Below are 21,814 nucleotides of genomic sequence, written 5' to 3'. Positions count from 1 at the left end.
AAAATGTTTTCGTTTTAAGTCCATTTTTTGGTCGAGTAGAATATTTTAAGTTACTGTAAACAATACAAATAGCGCTCTTAAGTCAAAATATTCCGATAATGTATAACATAAAAATTGTCAAACTCTATGAAAAAGTTTGTGGCCAGTTTCCAACACTAGGGTGAACAAATCCCGAAATATAAAGGCAACCTCGTATAACAACACACTGTATTTTCCACCGACTCACAATTAGGAAATTACATTTTCAAGCTTACACAAAATCTTTTAATTACATATCCTGAATATCTTCTGTTTAATGAGCGTTAATGACAGGATATGCCGTTTGCCTCGGCAAATACACACTTAACTGTGTTATTGTGTTCAACTACAGTTAGTTTCGTTTTTGCCATTTAATTGGTATCGCTTTCACCATTTTGTTATTTACCAATCGTCTAATCATACTTGCATGTATGTGTGCATATATACGTAGGCATACGTACGTGCATTCACTGATATCCGAACAGTTTTACCGCCTCACATGCAGCAGCTATTATTGGTAGTTTATGATTTACAATTAAAAATACATTACAATTACTATTGTTTGTTTGCACGCAAACATTGTTGAAGGCTAAACTGCTGGGACAACAACAGCAATCTGTAATCTGCAACTTTATAGCTGTTACTATTTGCAACGCCAATACTAAGACAGACATTTTCATATATAAATAATTGCATGTGTATAATAGTTGTGTGTGCAGAAATGCACTTGTACCGTTATAGCACAAATAAAACAAAAGTTAGTAAACAACTAAAATAAGCAGTTACACATTTATGCTTAGTAGTTGGCTGTCGGTAGCATGAATTTCGAACCATAACAGCATATAGTCGCCTCATGAACTGAACGATTGAAATCAGTTTTTGTATTGAAAACGGTTTTATTTTCAAAGATATCTGACCGAAATTTTGCAGGAATTATTTTCTAAAATAATGACAAAATATCTGAAGAAATTTTCCAGATCGGACCACTATAGCATATAGCTGCCATACAAACTTATCGATCAAAATCATGTTCTAGTATGAAAAACTTTTTTAGTTGAGGAGTTATCTTCATGAAATTTTGCAGGAATTATTTGCTAAAATAATGATATAATATCTGAAGAAATTTTCCAGATCGGACCACTATAGCATATAGCTGCCATACAAACTTACCGATCAAAATCATGTTCTAGTATGAACAACTTTTTTAGTTGAAGAGTTATCTTCATGAAATTTTGCAGGAATTATTTTCTCAAATAATGATAAAATATCTGAAGAAATTGTACAGATCGGACCACTATAGCATATAGCTGCCATACAAACTTGCCGATGAAAATCATGTTCTAGTATGAAAAACTTTTTTAGTTGAAGAGTTATCTTCATGAAATTTTGCAGGAATTATTTTCTCAAATAATGATAAAATATCTGAAGAAATTGTACAGATCGGACCACTATAGCATATAGCTGCCATACAAACTTATCGATCAAAATCATGTTCTAGTATGAAAAACTTTTTTAGTTGAAGAGTTATCTTCATGAAATTTTGCAGGAATTATTTTCTAAAATAATGATAAAATATCTGAAGAAATTTTCCAGATCGGACCACTATAGCATATAGCTGCCATACAAACTTATCGATCAAAATCATGTTCTAGTATGAAAAACTTTTTTAGTTGAGGAGTTATCTTCATGAAATTTCGCAGAAATTATTTTCTAAAATAATGATCAAATATCTGAAGAAATTTTCCAGATCGGACCACTATAGCATATAGCTGCCATACAAACTTACCGATCAAAATCATGTTCTAGTATGAAAAACTTTTTTAGTTGACGAGTTATGTTCATGAAATTTCGCAGGAATTATTTTCTAAAATAATGATAAAGAAATTGAAGAAATTTTCCAGATCGGACTACTATAACATATAGCTGCCATACAATTTGAATGAACAACTTCATGTTTTTGTATGGAAACGAGTTTATTTTCTCATTATTTCGCTCAAATTTACTATGATGTAGTGTTATAAATTGCCCGAAATTATCTGCATGTCCAAATGCAATAACACAGTTAGAATAGTTGTTACAATTTAAATGTGAAATTTTAGCATTTATCCATATTTGTTATGTGCTTACATGCAAGCAGTGATCCAAAAGTATATATTAATCTATTACAAGTGTCTATAATATATTATATATAATGATTTTAAATATATATTATATATAATGATTTTAAATATATTATATATATATATATACATGATTTACGTGAAATCAACTGGCCAAATACTCGATATGCCACCATTAAGTTACCGCCAACACAACACCTCGACTGTCAGCGGCAGCACCGGCAATGACTCGCCTCTGCCAACACATAATAAGTACACACACGGCATGTCAGCACCAAAATTAATTGTTATTGCCACAAGCACTCGAGCTGGGCTAAATGTTTGATTGTGCCACATTTGCTGCTGAAATGCAATTAAGAATTAAATTTGGAAATTCTATTATATTATAAGCGAGGTGAATTAGATGTGCAGCCAGCCGCTATGCCGTTCAAAATGTTAAAGGGCATGCTAACTCTTTGCTGGGCAGCTAATAAAATTTAGCTAAAATTGCACTTTATTGTGCAACATATGTATGTAGGCGTGCATTTATTGAGCATACGTATATAGTCTAATTTATTATGTATGTTTATATGCATTATGTAATTTCTTCATGAAATTTTAGTGTTTTACAATATGGATATCTTAACCACTTGCCACATTAATATTTGAAAGCACATTGATTTGTGGTGCAAATTGCAATTAAACTTACAAAATCACATTAATCAGTTATATATATATATATGTATATAAACATATACATATATGTATATGTATGCGCTCATATATAAAATTTGTATATAATATACGCCAACCGAATTACGAAATAACACAAAATTAATTAATATGCCGTTATGTAGCGGTAAAAATGCATTTAAGCATACATTGTAATTTGTTTGTAATTTTTATATGTTGTTTTTGTTATATGCGTATGTGTGCGTGGAACGCCAAAGTTGAGCACTTCAAATTGCGGCCTAGCTTAATTCACTACTAAAGCAGCAAGAGCAGCAGTAATGTTGCATAATGAAATAAATTTTTAATAAAAACTAATAAGGAAATGTAGAAATGTTTAGCTGTCTGATATAACAATTTTGAGCCTCACTAAATGTGATTCCATTTCGAAATAGTGCAAGCCTATAGTTATATGCCAGTGAGTTCGTTCAATTTGTGGCAAATATTTTAGCAAAATTTTTAACAGATTTTAAAACAAAACATTTTCTAAATGTTCACATCCATATACCATACTCATCTATATACATATGTATATATGTATGTATATATTGTGTCGAAAAAACTACCCGCAAATTGTAAATAAAACGCAACACATTGGGCAGTCGAAAAAGTCGTTTCGTATTTCTAATCAAACTTCAACTTATTTCTTTTTATATTTATACTAAAATTATTATTATTATTATTCAATATTTATTTTGTCGCTTTCAAAGTAATCCCCACCAGATTTTTTCCGTCCTCGAAACACTTTTTGTAAGCACTTTTTGGCATGACCTTCAACTCCTTCAGTGAATTCTGTTTTATCTCTTTAATTGACTGGAAACGGGCTCCACAGTGCGGCAATTTTAGTTTGTATAACAAGAAAAGAAAATCACACTGAGCCAAATCTGGCGAATACGGTGGTTGTTTGCTGGTGTTCACTGCGTTTTTGGCTTAGAATTCGGTCACAATCGTGACTCGATGCGATGGTGCATTTATAATCGTGTAAAACCCATGAATTGTTTTTTCACAATTCCGAGCATTTTCAACGGATGTTCTCATGGCCCACGCCTCAATACAGTCAAAAAGAGCTTTTTATTAACTCTGGCCCAAATTCATGATGCACCAAACTACGAATATCAAAGAAAGCAATGAGCATCAGCTTGATTTTTTGAACGGCTTTGGTGTGGTTTTTTTGTTTAGGCTCGTTTTTTCACTCTATTCCGATGACTGTTGACTTGTTTTGTATTTCATACTCATAAACTCATGTCTCAGCGGCAGTTATAATGCTCTTCATGAATTGGGATCGGAATTCGCACGATCATGCATGGCCAAAGAGACTTGTTTATGGTAGTGCTTTGGAAAAAAATCAGCTTCATACCCAAAATAACCACCAAAATCATTCAAACGGACTCTCGCGAGATGTCGAACTCTCTTGCCATCTCTCTAACACTTGCCTGACGATTTTCGAGCCGCATATCCTTCACTTAATATTTTACTTACTTACTTTTTTGTCAGAATGTATATATACTCATATTACTATAAATCTCTCTTTTATATGGAAGCTTCTTAAGCTATTAAAAATAGCGCTAAAAATTCTCCATTTATTATAATTAATTTTTTGTTGAAATTTTCATTAAAACTAATTAAATGTCCAACTACCGACAAATGCGATTTGAAACATTTGCAGCTGCATTCAACAGTATTTATGTACTTTTACCCGGTTCGACGTTTATATGCTAAATTAGATGCTACAGTTGTATTTTAATGCCAATGCAAGCAATGAATTCAATTAACGGTAAAGCTTTTAAATTTACAACTCTATTATTTATGCGCAAATACATTTAAAACTTAATTGATTTCTACATACATTGCAAAAAAGCAACAACAATAATGATAAAACAGCATTTGAACAACAACAGCAAATTTTTATTATTTTAGTTATAACATTTACGGTAGAAACGAAAATCGAATTTAGTTTTAAATTCACTTTATAATTATTTACTTTCCTTTATACCCTGAAAGGGCAGAAGGAAGCGTATCTATGTATATACATATGTACATACATATATGATCAGCGTGACGAGCGTACGCGTATTAGTCTCTCAGTTTTTTTCAGTTTTTGAGATATCGTTCTGAAAATTTGCACACATCCCTTTCTACCAAAGAAACAGCTTATTTGTCGAAACCGTTGATGTCCGACCACTATAGCGTATACCTGCCATACAAATTCAACAATCAAAATCAAGTGCTTGTATAAAAAAAATTTTTATTTGTCGAGATATCTTCATGAAAATTGGCAGAGATCATTTTGTGAGACATCACTACAATATCCCTAGAAATACATATTTGTGATCGGACCACTATAGCATAGAGCTGCCATACAAACTGTGTAATCTGATTCCAGTCTTTGTATGAAAATTTTTTTATTTGCAAACATTTCTTTACGAAATTTGGCTAGATTTACTTTCTAGAGCAAAGCTACAATATCTGTAAAAATTTTTGTGATCGGACCACTATAGCAACTAGCTGTCGTACATTTTGAACGCGCAAAATGAAGTTCTTGTATCGAAAGTGTTTTACTTGTGAAGATTTGCACCAAAATTCATCATTTTTCTTGTTTTTGTTGTTTTTCGTTTGTGTTTTGTCCACCTGTTTTTGTTAGTATTTATTTCAGTATCCAAGCAGTAATACACGGACATTTCTACTTCACCTAAAATTAATCTGGAAAACTTCTAAAAACAAAGAAAATAATTTGATTGATTTTCGGCAACTAAGTTTTCTTACGTTGTGTAAAAAAATAATTATATATAATTTTTGTATGGTAAAAATCATCTGCTACTGATAATCCAAAATTATATAGTATTATAATAATTAGGACTTTATATTATGAGCTTTTTATAGTCGCCGTTAACATGAATAAACAGAACTGAAGTTCCGCACACATATTGCCACAATGCCATGCGTTCAAAGCACATATAAAGCTGGAAACAAGCAATTAATCCACACTGATATGTCCTTTCTATAATATATCGACACTTCATACGCAATAAACGTTGCAGGAATATACAATAAATGCACGAATAAAATGGTAAAAATAAAAGCGAATTAATTAATGAGGTTTAATGCGCTTTTGGTCAGAAATTCCAACTTCAAGCATTTACACGGACATATTTGTGAACTGTAATTTTCTTTAACTTCGCTGAGTATAACGATGAAAATTGAAATCCGAGTGATCTGCTGCGCTTTCAGTATGTGATTTTTTTCATTATTTTTTACGCGAAATATTTCAACTATACATATATGTATGTATGTATATGTGCATGGATATATTTTTATTGACTATATGTACTATATACTACTCTCCTGCAGACGCAACATTGTTGCATCAACTGCTTTGAGTGAAGGTTTGCACAATTGCATAATTAATCACGCAGGCTTCACTGAAAAGCAGCAAATTAACAGTTCACAGGCATGTTCACGAGGGTGGTGCGATAAGTATCTACTTACCAAATTTCATCTATTTAAGTTTAATTCCTTAATTTTTGCTCTTTGTTGGATGCTGCTAAAACTTTGCATTCTTGCGCAACACTTAACTTATAATAAGCGCGAAATTTTGTTGCTTAATATTGCCAGAATTGAAGAATAAATTTTGAAACTATCTCATACTCATAGACCACATTGTGTGCGCTTTGGAGTTATTTGATCACAAAATAACAAATGTATATCGTGTAATCACCTCTAATTAGCCTGATTCAAATTTTTTGGAACTAATTGCAAAAGCTTTTACTAAGCAGCCTGACTCTTCAAGTTCTTTGGAACTAATTGCAAAAGCTTTTACTAAGCAGCCTGATTCTTCACGTTCTTTGGAACTGATTTCAAAAGCTTTTTCTGAGTAACTTGTTTCTGTTCTCTAGAACTGACACACATCCTTTTGACTGAGCTGATTAACAAGTTAAACTCGCATTGAATAAACGTTAACGAGGTTGTTGTAAGTTATGTATGAATATATGAGCATGTATAAGCGCAGTTGAGAACAAAAAAAACTTAAACTGCAATACCCTTCACAAGTACCAAGGCTACCATAAAGGAACTTCATCAGTCAGTTTGTATGACAGCTATATGCTGTGGTGCTCCGATCTGAACAATTTCTTCAAATATTGTAAAGATACTTTGGCCAATAATCCATGCTAAATTTCATGACGATATCTCAACAAATAGAAAAGTTTTTCATACAAGGATATGATTTTGGTCGGTCAGTTTGTATGGCATCTATATGCTATATTGGTCCGATCTGGACAATTTCTTCAAATATTGTAAAGATACTTTGGACAATAATGCATGCCAAATTTCGTGATGATATCTCAACAAATAGAAAAGTTTTTCATACAAAGATATGTATTTGATTAGTCAATTTATATGGCAGCTATATGTTATAGTAATCCGATCTGAACAATTTCTTCACATATTGTAAAGATACTTTACACAATAATGCATGCCAAATTTCGTGACGATATCTCAACAAATAGAAAAGTTTTTCATACAAGGATATGATTTTCATCAGTTAGTTTGTATGACAGCTATATGCTGTAGTGCTCCGATCTGAACAATTTCTTCAAATAATGTAAATATACTTTGGACAATAATGCATGCCAAATTTCGTGTTGATATGTCATGAAATTCAGGGTATAAAAGTTTGCATCATTTGCTGCTTTGGCAGTCAGCAAATACTCACTATTAAGTAAGAGCAAAAATTTACACTAGCACACACATGCACGCATACATATATAGTATATGTGTTATTAATATTATGAAAAAGATTTTCACAAAGTACGAAAACGAGTAACAGCCGCCTTAAATCGGAATGGGCAATTGGGTTTTAACGCACCTGCAGGCATGCGCATACGTATATAATACACTGCCATGATATAATAATGTAAAAATAATAAGCTCAACGTGGTCAAAACGTGACTTTTGATACATATACGCATACACACACACACAAAGTTTTCATCCGTTGGAATGATAGCAGCATCAACGTGATATATTGTTTGTTTGTTAATAAATCCATTGGCGGCTGTAAATTGAAAAGAAGGAAGAATTAAAATTATAAAGTATTCACTCAATCACTACACACAAGCAACAATATATACACACATACGCGCGCGTGTTTTTATATCCGCACATGCATACGAATGCATCACGTTATGATATTTGGTAATTTTTTTTTTTGTGAAATCCGCCATATGATGGATACCACCAGGCATTGATTACACATTTGCTCTGTATGCTCTGTATGGTAAAATAAATATATTTTTTTGCGTATAATTACAGCAAGAAAAATTGAAAAATGGCTATGCTTGAAAAAGCCGTTATACATTTGATATCCATGCGGAATAAATCAGTGCGTTGTGCATGCCAATATTTGGCTTTTAATTGGATTGGTGGCAACACGCATGCGATCACCCACACATAGGCACGCTGACAAGTGGGCGCAAATGGCGAATTAAAAATGTACATATACATACATACATACATTCGTGCTGCAGCGTTTTTATTTATTTATTTATTTTTTTCTTTTTTTACTTATCGGTTTCCGCTTTGCTACGATTTCACAATTAATGCTTAAAAATGCCGATATTAAAACTCATAAACCACAAAGCTATAAGCTATAAGTTTCTCAACGCTGCCAATCGCTGGGCCTTGCTTATGTATTGAGGGCAACCTTTAAAAAAATCACTTTCAATTTATTTTTGCAGCAAATTTTCTTGCATTTTGACTTCAGTTTTAGATGCGCTTGAATAGAACTTGGCGCAAAAAACGCATCAGAATTAATTGTGGCCTTGAAATTTGCACGAATTTAGGCAAATTGCTCGTTTTCTATTTTTACCACACTTTCAGAGAAGTGAAATCGAAGCAAACGAGTGCTTAAAATTAGAAACCGCTGATATCGAACCACTGTAGCATATACATAGCTGCCATAAAAACTGATCGATCAAAATTAATATTTGACAAGATATCTTTACAAAATTTGGCATGGATTATTATTGAAAGCAACGCTTTAAGCTCTGAAGAATTCGTTTACATAAGACTACTATTAGGTATAGCTGCCATACAAACTGATCTATCGAAATTAAGTTCTTGTAAGGAAAACTTTTTCATTTTACAAGATATCTCCACAAAATTTGGCGTGGATTATTATTCAAAGCAACGCTTTAAGCTCCGAAGAATTTGTTCAGATAGGACTACTATAACATATAGCTACCATACAAACTGGCTGATCAAAATCGTATTTATGCCACAAGAAATGCACTTGTGCAAGTATTATAGCTCCGGTGCAGCCGAAGCTACAATTTTTACTTGTTTATATTTATTATAACTGTATAAATTTAATGCAAAACCTTCTTCTAATTGGATAGCAGTAGAACAATCGGGCGACCTCTATTGATTAACAAAGGCTGACAAAGGCAAACGTTAAAACAATACAAACAGCTAAACACTCACACTAAACAATTTTATAATATATCACATTTGAATGTGTGTGTATGTGCAAATACATGTGGCACACAAATAGCTGCACAAGGACATGCGCCACAAAAGGCTCATCAATTGTGGACTTTTGTGTACTTAGTATCGTGTCAAATGTAGCCCCTTTTATACCTGAGTTGTTGTTGTTGTAGTTGCAACTCATTTGTTGTGTGGTGTCCCCAGTTGTTTGTGCTATTATTTAAATCAACTTGTTGTTGCATGGCATGAGCACACACCTGCAAGCACCACACCGCCTCACACCTCGGAAGGGGGAGGGGCGTATACGTGACATTTCAATATTGCATCGATTTTCCATCTACAAGCCGCCCATCGCTACTGCATTTACTTGACAATGAGCCACGCTGCCACACATGTCCCTTGAAGTATATGAGCAAATGTAATTGCTGCTTGTTACAAAAATAACAACAACAATGCAGATGTGTGTGTGTGGAAGGTAAACAGCACGTAGCAATCTCTTTTAAAATGTTGTTGTGGTGCCCGGTGTTGCACAGGCGACAATGCACAGCAAATGAGGATGTTGAACAAAGCAATATACCGCTTCTCTATATATACGTTCATATATTTGTATGTATGTATGTGTGTGAAATGCAAACAATGGCGTTAACAAACTCGCATACAAACATTTTTATACCTCTAGATGCGCCTAGGTGCAAAAACAACACGCATATGTTCGTGTAACTGTATGTGCAGGTTATTAACTGTGTATAAAGTGCTTTTTCGACAATGGCTTATGACTTGTAGTCCAAAAGCATGCTGCTTGTTTGTCAGCTTGTCTGTTTGTCTCCGTTGTTCTAATGACTGTGTAGCTGTAGCTGTCTTTTTGTTGTTTTTGTTGATGTGTAGGCGCTTGCATCCATGCCATGCTGCTGCTATTCTGCTATTAGTTGGCAATGCCACATAACCTTCTCATCGAGCTTGTGCCTTCTGGTCGGTTATATTCCTTCGGTTGAAAAATGCTGTCAGGTCCTTTTTGTTGCACGCACACACATTGAATGTATATGTAACTGAATGAATGTATGTGTGTGTGAAAAGCAGCGGTAACATTTTGACACCTACTTAACTGTATTAAACGGCATAACCTTGACATGACAACGTCACAACAGCAACATTTTTGCCATTATCTCACTCAAGTTTATGCTCATTGGTGGTAATTTGATGCATATGCATGTGTATGTAGGTATTCAAATGTGTGTTTGAAACTTCCTACGATTCAAATACCAACCAAAAGGAAAAGTTAAAGACGCTACAACGTATGTACATATATGTATATTATTGAACAGCTTGACAAGCTGAGACGATTTTGCCATATCCGTCTGTATATATGTGAAATTATCCCTCAGTTTTTGAGATATCGACCCGAAATTTTCCACACGTCCGTTTCTCTCCAAGACGCTGCTCATTTGTCACTGCCGGTGATATCAGACCACTATGACATATAGCTGTCATATAAACTCTACGTTCGGTTTCTAGTACTTGTATGGGAAACTTTGTCATTTGACGAGATATCTTCACGAATTTTGGTATGTTTTAGTGTTTAAGGCGTTTATGCAATATTCGAAGAAATTGTTCAGATCGAACCACTATAAGATGTAGCTGCCATATAAATTGACCGATTAAAATCAAGTTCTTGTATGAAATACTATTCTATTTGTTGAGATATCATCACGAAATTTGGCATGCATTATTGTGCAAAGTATCTTTATGATATCTGAAGAAGTTGTTCAAATCGGAGTACTATAGCATATAGCTGCCATACAAACTAACTGATCAAAATCGAGATAAGGAGCTTTTTATACTCGTACTATATAAAAAATGCAACTGTGAAGGATATTATAGTATATATAGTATTTTGCTTGTTTTAATTTTATTCATAATCCGTCCATTAAAGGTATGCATTTTAAAAATTTTCACTAATTTATGTACAAAATATTATTAAAAATCCTCAAAACCAATTTTCTTGCCTTTCTAAGTTAAACTTTTCATTTGTTTACACACTGTCTGCAATTGACAATAGCTTACTTATAATTTAGTTTATTTTCGAACATAAAAAAAAAATAAATTATACAGTGTACACCCGTATATGCTTATGCTATTTACCATCACGACCATCGTCTACCAACATTAACTCTATTTCTCCGATTTTATGCGTGTACATTTGTTCGTCTGCAAATATTTGCTTTGTGCATTCCTTGCTGCGCTAACACACAGCTACTTCGGCTGCAACGCATTGGTAGATAATGCAGCACATGAGCGGCTGGCTACTGCTTTTGTCATGCCTGAAACGCATAGGCCAACATTCACTTGACTTATTTTCTTATTCACATGCAATTTTCCCCATTTTTTTTTTTTTTTGTTTTTGCAACTCACAACTGCAATTGCATGCAAACCTGCCACCAACACACCTCACCAATGATACCCGGAGTTACATGAACAATTACCATAACAGCAACAAGCGATTGCAATTCCCAAGCACTGCAATGTAAATACCAGAACCCGGAACGTGCGTCTTATATTTAAACATATGACTGGCGTCCTCACAGCAGCCTGTTGCCTGCCATATGCTCCAACTGCTGCTTGTGCTGCACTTCTATGCACACATACTTATTCCTGAGCTACATACATGTCTACCCATTAATGGTGAAGGGTGCATATGAATATGCCTGCGCACTTGGCTTTAATTGTTCTGACACGAGCGACACTTTGAACTGCTGCAGCCTTCACCTTCTCTCATTTACCTTTGGATTTTAACTATATATAGTACATACTCATATATATGCTCCGTTTGTCTTTTCGACTACACTTGCTAGTTGATGTTGAGGAGTGAGTCCCAGCCTCTCGCTACACTCACGCTACCGAAAGTGCTCATATCGCAAATTGCATGAATAATTCCCTTTAAATGCATTCGTGCGACATGACACTCAATCTACTGCCTTGATAGGTAGTCTTTTCTCCTCCTGCACAGCGTAGACTTTATGATTAGTCTACAGTTGACATCATAAAATGCATCACTGCTTACATAAATACGCGTGTTTCTATAAAGCAAAAAACTACATAGTTTCAGTAGTCGAAAAAGTCTTTTTATAGTTCTAAACAAACTTCAACTTATTCTTTTTATAAATATTTATAATAATAAAAAAAAATATGTACCATTTTGGTAGATCACTTTTTGCCATTTTTTTGCTAGAGACATTATTCCGCCCGTGTAAAACATTAATCAGTGTAAATCGAAATTTCCAGAAGCGAGCGAACCATTGTTGTACTACACGAACTGATACAGCATCGGTTCCGTAAACTTCGAAAATTTCATTTGTAGCTTGCATGACATTCTTCCACCTTTTTAAGCAAAAATTTCAAAATATGTTATTACTTTATTATTTTCACCCATTTCTGAACAGCTGTAACTTTTTCTCAACTTCCACGAATTTAATTTTTTTTTTGGTTAAATGAAGCCTGAAATCTCACCTTTCCAACACTATATGACTGTATGACACAAAATGATTGTTAGCACTGGAGATATACGACTGTAACGACATCTATTAACAAAATACGAAAAGACTTTTTCGACTAATATATAGATGGTGTATTAGGATGACAAGCTATAACCTTGAAATAATTATATTCTAGCAGCAAATTCTTCGCTGTGCAAATAAGAACTTTTTTATACATATTAAACCACTTTACATTCATAAGCAGTTAAAGTTGTGCATAAATATGCCTAGGGCCTGGTGACTGAGCATTCACACAGTACACCATGTCGTATGCGCAACACAGCATCTCTAAGGCTCTTGTAGGAATGCACAGTACATTTGATGCATAAGTTTAACTGCGTATAACTTTTAAAAGAGTATTTTTATGGAAAAAATCAATAAGCGCTTTTTTGTAGAGCGGAAATATTTGTATTAAAAAATTGCTTTTCCGCAGTTGCGCAGTTAAAAACTTTATTATAAAAGTAAAAAAAACATGTTAAATATTGAGGAAAAGTAAAATGTTTCATTTACAATTTGAATTGAAAATAAAGTGTTTGGTTTCATTGGATCTGGTTTTTGCAGTAAAAACTGAGGTTTCAGATGTGTATACAAAACAGTTCAATTTGGAAATAATCAACATTCTAATGCATATGTATAAAAGATATATAAAACCCCTCTTTGATCACCTTATTTTTCACTGCAGAGAGAGGTAGAGCATGTCTGTTACTGACAGCTTGCGTGACGCTCTCATAAACGCGCTAAACCGATTGCTCAATCAAGCATTTTCACTTTAGAAGTGCACAACGTTATAGTTTTTTTACAGTTATTATTTTAATATATTATTAGTGACTTGTGAAATGTCTGTCAATGAGCTGGAAGATTATAAAAAATATAAAAACGATAAAAAAATATTAAAAAAAAATAAAAAATAATTTCCTATGATTAGAGTTTTTTTTAATTATTGGCTCTGAAAGTAAATGTCTTTAATTCTGTGGTCATCATTTATTATTCCCTGTCATTCATACACACATATGCCTTCCATTTCAAATATCACATTAATATAGTTTCATGCTCTTTAATGTATAGCTTATTCATCACAAGTCCAGCATAAACATTTTATTAGTTTATAAATTAATAAATCGAATTCAAATAACGTTTATGCATATGTATGTATATATTTATATAAACTGATGCTTATATCAACATATATATGTGCTTGAGCAGCTGCTTGAGAATTTGCCACAAGCGAGTGAATGCTTACATACTTATAAACATAAATTAGAAATATACTTTATATGTATGTATATAGCATGTACATATTTCAGTCATATCCAAATTTCTGTCTCAGTTCTATGAGAGAAACCGCAGTGAGCGCTTAAATATGTATGTGTGTGTATAATAAATTATCCACTTATGTCTAATAATATCCGCTCCGAAGTACACAATAAAGCGTTTCGAATAAATATATTATTAGTTATCGGCTTTCCGGTCTAATAGTTTGACATTCTAATTTAGCTGTGTATGTATGCATGTGTGTAAATTTATTAGTGTACGTTGATGCATCCTTTGAGATTTAATTTATGGGAATCTGCTGGTTGGCTGAGCGTTGATTGCCATAGCAAATTTTAATATTGAAATAATTTCCTACCAACATAAAGCAGGATAAATAATTTTTGAAAGCAAGAGCCATCATAGAAATGAAAGACGCAATGACAGAAAAGAAAGGAAAAATAATGTACGGCCGATTTGCGGTCAGGAAGATCAAAGGATGGGTTGTTGGAAGTTGAAAACGGTTTATTTCGATTTCCGGCAAAACTACAGTTATATTGTAAAGGTGGAGGAAATGAAAAAATCACATAACTTCAAAATTTAGAGAATTAAGCAGGGACTCCCCTCGCAGATTGATGCCGGAGCTGCCCTAAATGGTATGATGGGCGTAAGCAGCAGTGCCCTCCACCAATGACTACTTCCTTCTGCTGTGGCCGCCAATCTGTGGAGCTTTGCCATTAGCGCCTAGCATTCGTGTGTCATAGAGCAGGATGCAAGGAGTAAAGACTCATCCTTGGCACCCTTCATTGCTACTAACGTCAGGTCAGCTGTGGAAAAACTCGAGTCAATATGGGATTTTAGACTTTTCTTCATCAATATCGCTATTTCTACCTTTTTGATTATGCTCGGGGTGTATGTTATGCAGTATTGAGCGTTTAGCCCAGCGACCACGTTACCCGATGCAATTCCTGGACTAAAGCCACGTTGTAGCCGCCCTTCTCTAAGTTGATCAAAGGCGTGGAGATTCTTTTGGTGTGCTCTCAGCTCTTGGTTTTGGACCAACAGAATACTGACTGAGTTCTTTTCTGTACCTCCTGTAGTACAAGTGAGGTCGCCATGATTTCTTCTATGCCGAGCTCCTTTTCCACTTCACTGGTTACCTTTGCTTTGGGAACCGATGGAATATAAAAAGACTTCTTTGGTTTTTCAATACGAGATAATTTTTAACAGAAAAAGCTTTCTCACCGCCAGACACCTTTTTCCCGAAGGTCCACCTATCCATCGGCTACGATATGAAGGGAATCCAAAATATTTCGAAATTATTGACCGACCACTAAGTATATTAAGTTATTATGATACGATTTCCAATCACTAAGTTAAGCTTAATATTTACTGTAAAATACTATTTACATACAACAAATTTGCTCATTGTTTTCTTCATTTCCTTCCTTTTCTTTCATACGCGCAGGACTCGCCTTGAACACCAACTCGCTGACCGGTCGCCGCGATTCGTTTGATCGCAATACATCCGCCTTCAGCCCATCGGCAGTTGATTACAACAACAGCAGCACCAGCACACTACAAGCCGCTGCAGCTGCAGCCGCCGCCGCTGCCGCCGCACGCGGCAAATGGCCCGCCGCTGTGACCAACAGTTATGGTGCATTGGGCGCCACCGCCACGGCTAGTCCGATTGGCACGGCCATTACACCACCACCGCCGCAATCATGCCTTGTTACAAATCGTGCACCTGGCGCCGAAACCAAATATCGCCAGCAAATGGCAGTCGGTGCTGTTGGCCTGCCACCATCCTCCGTTGCACAACAAGTCGCCGCTGCGGCTGGTAGTATGTTCAGTTCAAGTAGTTCATTCTTCTCAAAACTGGCAATGCCGGGTGGTGCTGCTGCTTGCGCAGCTACAGCCGCCGCCGCTGCTGCCTCACGTCATGCAGCTGCTACTGCCGCTGGCCTAAGTGCATCTGCAGCTGTTGCTGCTGCAGCCGCCGCTGCTGTCGCCGCAGTATCTGGTCCTCCGCAACCGGGACGTTCACGTCTACTCGAAGACTTCCGTAATCAACGCTATCCAAATTTGCAGTTACGCGATTTGGCTAATCACATTGTCGAGTTCTCACAGGATCAGCATGGTTCACGCTTTATACAACAGAAATTGGAACGCGCCACAGCTGCAGAGAAACAATTGGTGTTCAGCGAGATCTTAGGTTCAGCTTTTAGCTTGATGACCGACGTTTTTGGTAACTATGTCATACAGAAGTTCTTCGAGTTTGGCACACCAGAGCAGAAAAACACGTTGGGTATGCAGGTGAAGGGGCATGTTTTGCAACTAGCTTTGCAAATGTATGGTTGTCGTGTCATACAGAAGGCGCTGGAGAGCATCTCCGCCGAGCAGCAGCAAGAGATTGTGCGCGAATTGGATGGTAATGTTTTGAAATGTGTCAAGGACCAAAATGGTAATCATGTGGTACAAAAATGTATCGAATGCGTTGATCCCTCGGCGCTGCAGTTCGTCATAAATGCATTCAAAGGTCAAATATACACGCTAAGCACACATCCATATGGCTGTCGTGTCATACAACGCATATTGGAGCATTGTACTGCCGAGCAGACGCAACCCATACTCGATGAATTGCATGAGCACACCGAGCAGCTAATACAGGATCAATATGGCAACTATGTTATACAACATGTACTGGGTAAGTATGCTGTTGTAGCAAAGAGATTTATCAAAGATTTATGTTGATTGTGTATTTTCCATTGTAGAACACGGCAAACCCGAAGACAAGTCAATACTGATCGCCAGCGTGCGTGGAAAGGTTTTGGTATTGTCGCAGCATAAATTCGCTTCAAATGTTGTGGAGAAGTGTGTTACACATGCCACACGCGGTGAGCGCACCGGACTTATCGATGAAGTGTGCACATTCAATGACAAGTAAGACACGAAATTCACCTTCAAATCAGTAATGATATTGTCACTACGTTAAAGTTAATTTGTGAAATTGTTAAAAACCATTTATATGTTTGTTTTTATGTCACATTTTCGAAAGCTAAAACATTTGTTTTCCCCCCTCTAGTGCTTTGCACGTCATGATGAAGGATCAGTATGCCAACTATGTGGTACAGAAAATGATCGATGTCTCGGAGCCGACACAACTGAAGAAACTCATGAATAAGATACGCCCACATATGGCCGCATTACGCAAGTACACCTATGGCAAGCACATTAATGCCAAGCTGGAAAAGTATTTCATGAAGACAGCCAATCCGATAACAACAACAGCCGCAAGCTCGTCAATAGTCGCCACTAGCATCGCACCCTTAACAACATCGGCTTGCAGCACAGCGTCTGGCCTAACCATTACCACGCCTACAAGCAGCGTGACCACCGGCCTCACAGTCGGCACACCCATAATGATACAAGAGAATGGTATTAATGTCACACCGGTGGGTCCGACATCGCCAGCAGCATCATCATGCACCGTCTCGACCAACAGCAGCAGCGCCACCTCTGTGGTGACTGCCGTCAATAGCGGCCTGGGACCCATTGGTCCACCCACCGCTAACGGTGTAGCGTTGTAAAGCGCGCTATGCATATTAAATAAATCAATGATATGAATGCTTGCTGTACAAGTGTAGCGGAATTTCGAAAGATATATGTTGGAGCGTTATGCTGAAGGCACACCGTTTTATTAGTTTATAGCAATAAGTAGCAGCATTATAGAGCATAAAGCAGAAATTTATTATAATTTGAATGTGTAACTTAGTTTTAAGATATGCTGTGTTTTTCGCTATTTTATTTAGATTTTAAATTTTCCAAAAACCACACACACACACACACACTTTAGAGTGCAACAAAGAAGAGAAATGAAAAAAGAATTTCGTGTTGAAAAATAACAGTTTAAACGGTCGGTAAATGCAAAGAAACCAGTAAGATTAATCACAAGAATCTCGTTGAGTAAAAAAAGAGAAAAAAAGCATTGCGTTAGCTATGCAGCTCGTATTTTTATAATATAATGAAAGCTAAAAACGTTTCGTAAGCGTGAAAAGTGGAAATAAGGCCAAATAAACAAAAAGCTATACATAATAGCGCTCGATTTAAGAGACGTAGAGACGTAAAATCGTTAAGCTGAATGCTAAATAAAACTCGATTTGTAAACATTTAAACACGCGCGTGAAATTTAAAACAAAAAGTGTATTGGCACACATGCAAAAATATTTTATGAAAAACTGAAAAAGTTGTAGTTTTTATAAAAAGAAAATTAAATTAAAGGCTTATAAAAAGCAAAAGCGCTCGTTTAAGACTTTTGTTGCACACAAACTTTCTTAAATGCAATAGCGCGCCTAACGGTTATAACTATGTAGAAAAAAATAAAACAAAGAATGAAATCTTACGAAGAGAACACACACACAATTGAATCATAAAAACATAAAAAGAAAAAGGCGTAATAAATACATACAAGAAAGTGCTGAAATTTTTGTATAAGAGTAAAAAACACAAGAGATAACATGAAAATAAGTTTAGTTTTAAAAACAGTTTACTATGTATTTCTGAGCAGCGTGCCGTTATATAAAGACGCTGGCAAACACACAAGTGCAGCACACGCTTGCACGTGCTCGTTGTCATAAAAGAGTCAACGTAGCAGGGCTGGTGGCAGCGCTTAATTATAGGCGTTAGCGTGTGAAAAGCGGCGTTTCAATATATTAAGCGTGTTGCTGCAACAATTTTTTGAACCGTAGGTATTTTAGTAGCTTTTCATTTGTAATTTATTAGCAAATGCAAGCATATAAACACAAACAACACACACTCACACACAACACATGCAAAGAAACAAAAGCAAAACGTGCAACGCAAGCATTTGCGGTAAGAACCAAAAAGTTCGCCAGCAATGCTTAAAACAAAGGACTTTTATATATATAAAAATAAATTAATTAATTAACATAACCACAAACTAAACTCACTAAGGACTTGTTGCGCACAAATTGGCAGTTCGATGCGTTGCGACGTGCGTGCTACAATATTTGAGGCGTTATTTTACGTGAGCAGCAATTGGCATGTCTTGTATAAAATGCATGTAAAAATGTTCATAAAAATTCATGTACAAATTTCATAACACAAAATGGTAGTGTAAACAAAAAAAACAATTTCATACAAACATTTCTATGGAAACAAAATTAAGTTACATTCACAACAAAATTGTCAATAACATTGATTTCGTAAACTTAACTGCATGCAGAAGTTAAATGTTTCTTTCAAAAGCATAATTATTATTATTGTGGCTGCAATATTTTGCACTATTGCAATTGAAAGCAAAGCAAAAAGCAGCTGATACTCTATATTTACATATTGAAATGTCAAACAGCAAAACAAACACAACAAAAAGCAGCTGATACTCTATATTTACATAATGAAATGTCACATAATTTTATTCACATTTTTTATGTTTCATGTCGTTTGTTGCAAAAACATTTTTTAATGCCAGTGCAAGTAAGAAAACTGCGTCACTTAATATATAAACACTTTTCAACTAACAGCTGTGCATAATTTACAAAACAAACTCGAAAACTTAGCAACACTTTTGTGGCGGTGTACGCAAAAGTTTATAATATATCATTGCATGTAAATAGCAACATCAAGCGAAGCGTTAAGATAACCTAATTTCTCCATATACGTTGAAAATTCGTTTCCATATTAAAATATGAATTGAAATTATTTGTAAAATATGTAATATTTGTATTTGTAAAAAAAATGTAATATTGTGTAAAAATTTTAATAATTTGTAAAAAAAAAAGTATAAATAATTTGTAAATGCGCGCTTAGTATTAATAGAGACAAAAACTAAAACTTGTACAAACTATATTTACACTTTGGCTCGTGACTGCAACGAGTTTCGACATGCAAAGCGCTCACAAAGAAATTCGCCAGGCACACACACGCACACGCTACCATGAACGCCACCATTTTGTGCGCAAAATCGTAATCATTTGTGCGCCGCTCCAAGGCAAATGATTACACAAACATATATTGTAATTTGTATTCGTGCGTTAATAGACATACATAAATACATCTAATATATAAAGTACATAATACGTAAGCATTGTAAATGTAAGAGTAATATTAATAGTTTTTAGAGTGAAGCAACAACTAATAAGCGACGCAAACAAGCAACTGTTTTTGTTTTTTTTTAAACCTAAAGCAAAGTAGGGTTTATACATATGTATGTAATGTAAAATTATTTTTCTGTATGTAATGTAAAATTATTTTTCTGCTGTTAGTATTCAAAAGCAAAAATTGTAAACTTTTGTATTAATTGTAAGCGAAAAAAGAGTATGCTGCTAAACACAGCGCGAAAGACAGTTGAAAATTTCGAAAATTTTGCTAATTTTTTAAACACAATTTTTAATTGAATTTTTGTTCTTTAGTATTTGTAATAAAAAAATAATGTTTGTGTAATTTTGTTTGTAAAAAATACCACTTTAGCATACATATAAGCATAAGTTTCACTAATACATGCACTATTTTCGACACGCTTACGCAAAAGTGACGCGAAAAATATTATGTGCTGATTTTAAAAATATAAAACTAATGAAATTTATGTATTAAAAATAAACCTATTATTAATAAATATGTAACATACAAAAAAGAAAATGTAAAATCAAATCATAAAACACATGCAATCTTGCAACGTGGAAAATATGTAAAATGTATAGGTGAAAAACAGCAAATAAACAATAATACAACAGCTATAATATTATATAATTTAAATTTAAACACAAAACTGTAAGCATTGTATTTGTAAATCGTGCAAGTCAAATTAATTGTAACGTCAATGCCGGTCGCGCACGATCAGCGCATTCGTTTATGCATTTGTACGCGCGTACGCAACGGAACATCTGTATGTATGTACAATAAAAAGTTTTATGTAAAATTTTGTAAAGAAAAAATGCGAACACAATTCCAAATATACCAGCAAAAGCGCATAAAAACATGCAAATGTTTAAGCAAATTAATTTTTAAGCCTGAAGACACTTGGAAAACAAGGAAGGAAGACAAGAAAAGTTGTTGCATGCAAAATGAATTTAAATCAGCAGTACACAGAAGAAAGCATGTTAACTTGAGGAAATGTTTTTAAAAATAAGGAAACTGCTATTGGCGCTTACACACTGGCAATAAGCGTACTTTGCGCTCAAACACACCGTTAAGCCCGAAATTTGGTGAAAGAAGCAAATTAAGCGTTTTTGTAGTTGTGCAGAAGAATTAAATGCTTGATAAACACAAATTTCAATAACTGAATTTCGGAAAATTTCGAAAATATTTATAAAAGCGCATATTGCACAATAATATTGATTTCACCGACATATTTTTGTGGTCGCAGCGGCATAAAGTGTTAGTTGCAAGTAAATTCAAGCAAAGCGGCTCGTAAAATTTTATTTTAGACAGCGAAATCAGCTGACAAAATACAATAAATTTGTCAAAAACAAAAAAAAAAAAAAAAATACGCTGATGTGCAGTTATGCAAGGAATACAATGTATAAAGCAAAAGCAAAAAAAAAAGTAAATAAAAATTATTTCTAAAAAACAACCAGCCTGTCTGATTAGATTTCATATTGTAGCATCCAACTACTAAATACACATTAAAAAATAAATAAGTTAAAAGTATAATACATGAGCCACTTAATGGAAAAGAATTTTACATTT

General features: G+C 34.7%; 1 protein-coding gene across 13 annotated transcripts in view; it reads left to right on the top strand.

Moving 5' to 3' along the window:
• LOC105231691 (maternal protein pumilio) overlaps positions 1-21,612 on the top strand; it is a 417,346-nt gene extending 395,734 nt beyond the window's left edge. For all 13 annotated transcript variants that reach the window (XM_049446938.1, XM_049446935.1, XM_049446936.1 and 10 more), the window contains 3 exons: positions 15,576-16,814; positions 16,882-17,050; positions 17,193-21,612. In XM_049446938.1, the coding sequence (XP_049302895.1) occupies positions 15,576-16,814; positions 16,882-17,050; positions 17,193-17,697 (1,913 nt within the window). In that variant the 3' untranslated portion in view covers positions 17,698-21,612. The remainder of the gene's footprint in view (positions 1-15,575; positions 16,815-16,881; positions 17,051-17,192) is intronic.
• The last annotated feature ends 202 nt before the right edge of the window (positions 21,613-21,814 follow it).

The sequence above is a fragment of the Bactrocera dorsalis genome, chromosome 2 (assembly GCF_023373825.1).
Source record: "Bactrocera dorsalis isolate Fly_Bdor chromosome 2, ASM2337382v1, whole genome shotgun sequence".
NCBI classification, from domain to species: domain Eukaryota; kingdom Metazoa; phylum Arthropoda; class Insecta; order Diptera; family Tephritidae; genus Bactrocera; species Bactrocera dorsalis.
Note: the sequence above shows the minus strand (reverse complement) of the source record. Positions and strands in the feature narration are given on the sequence as shown.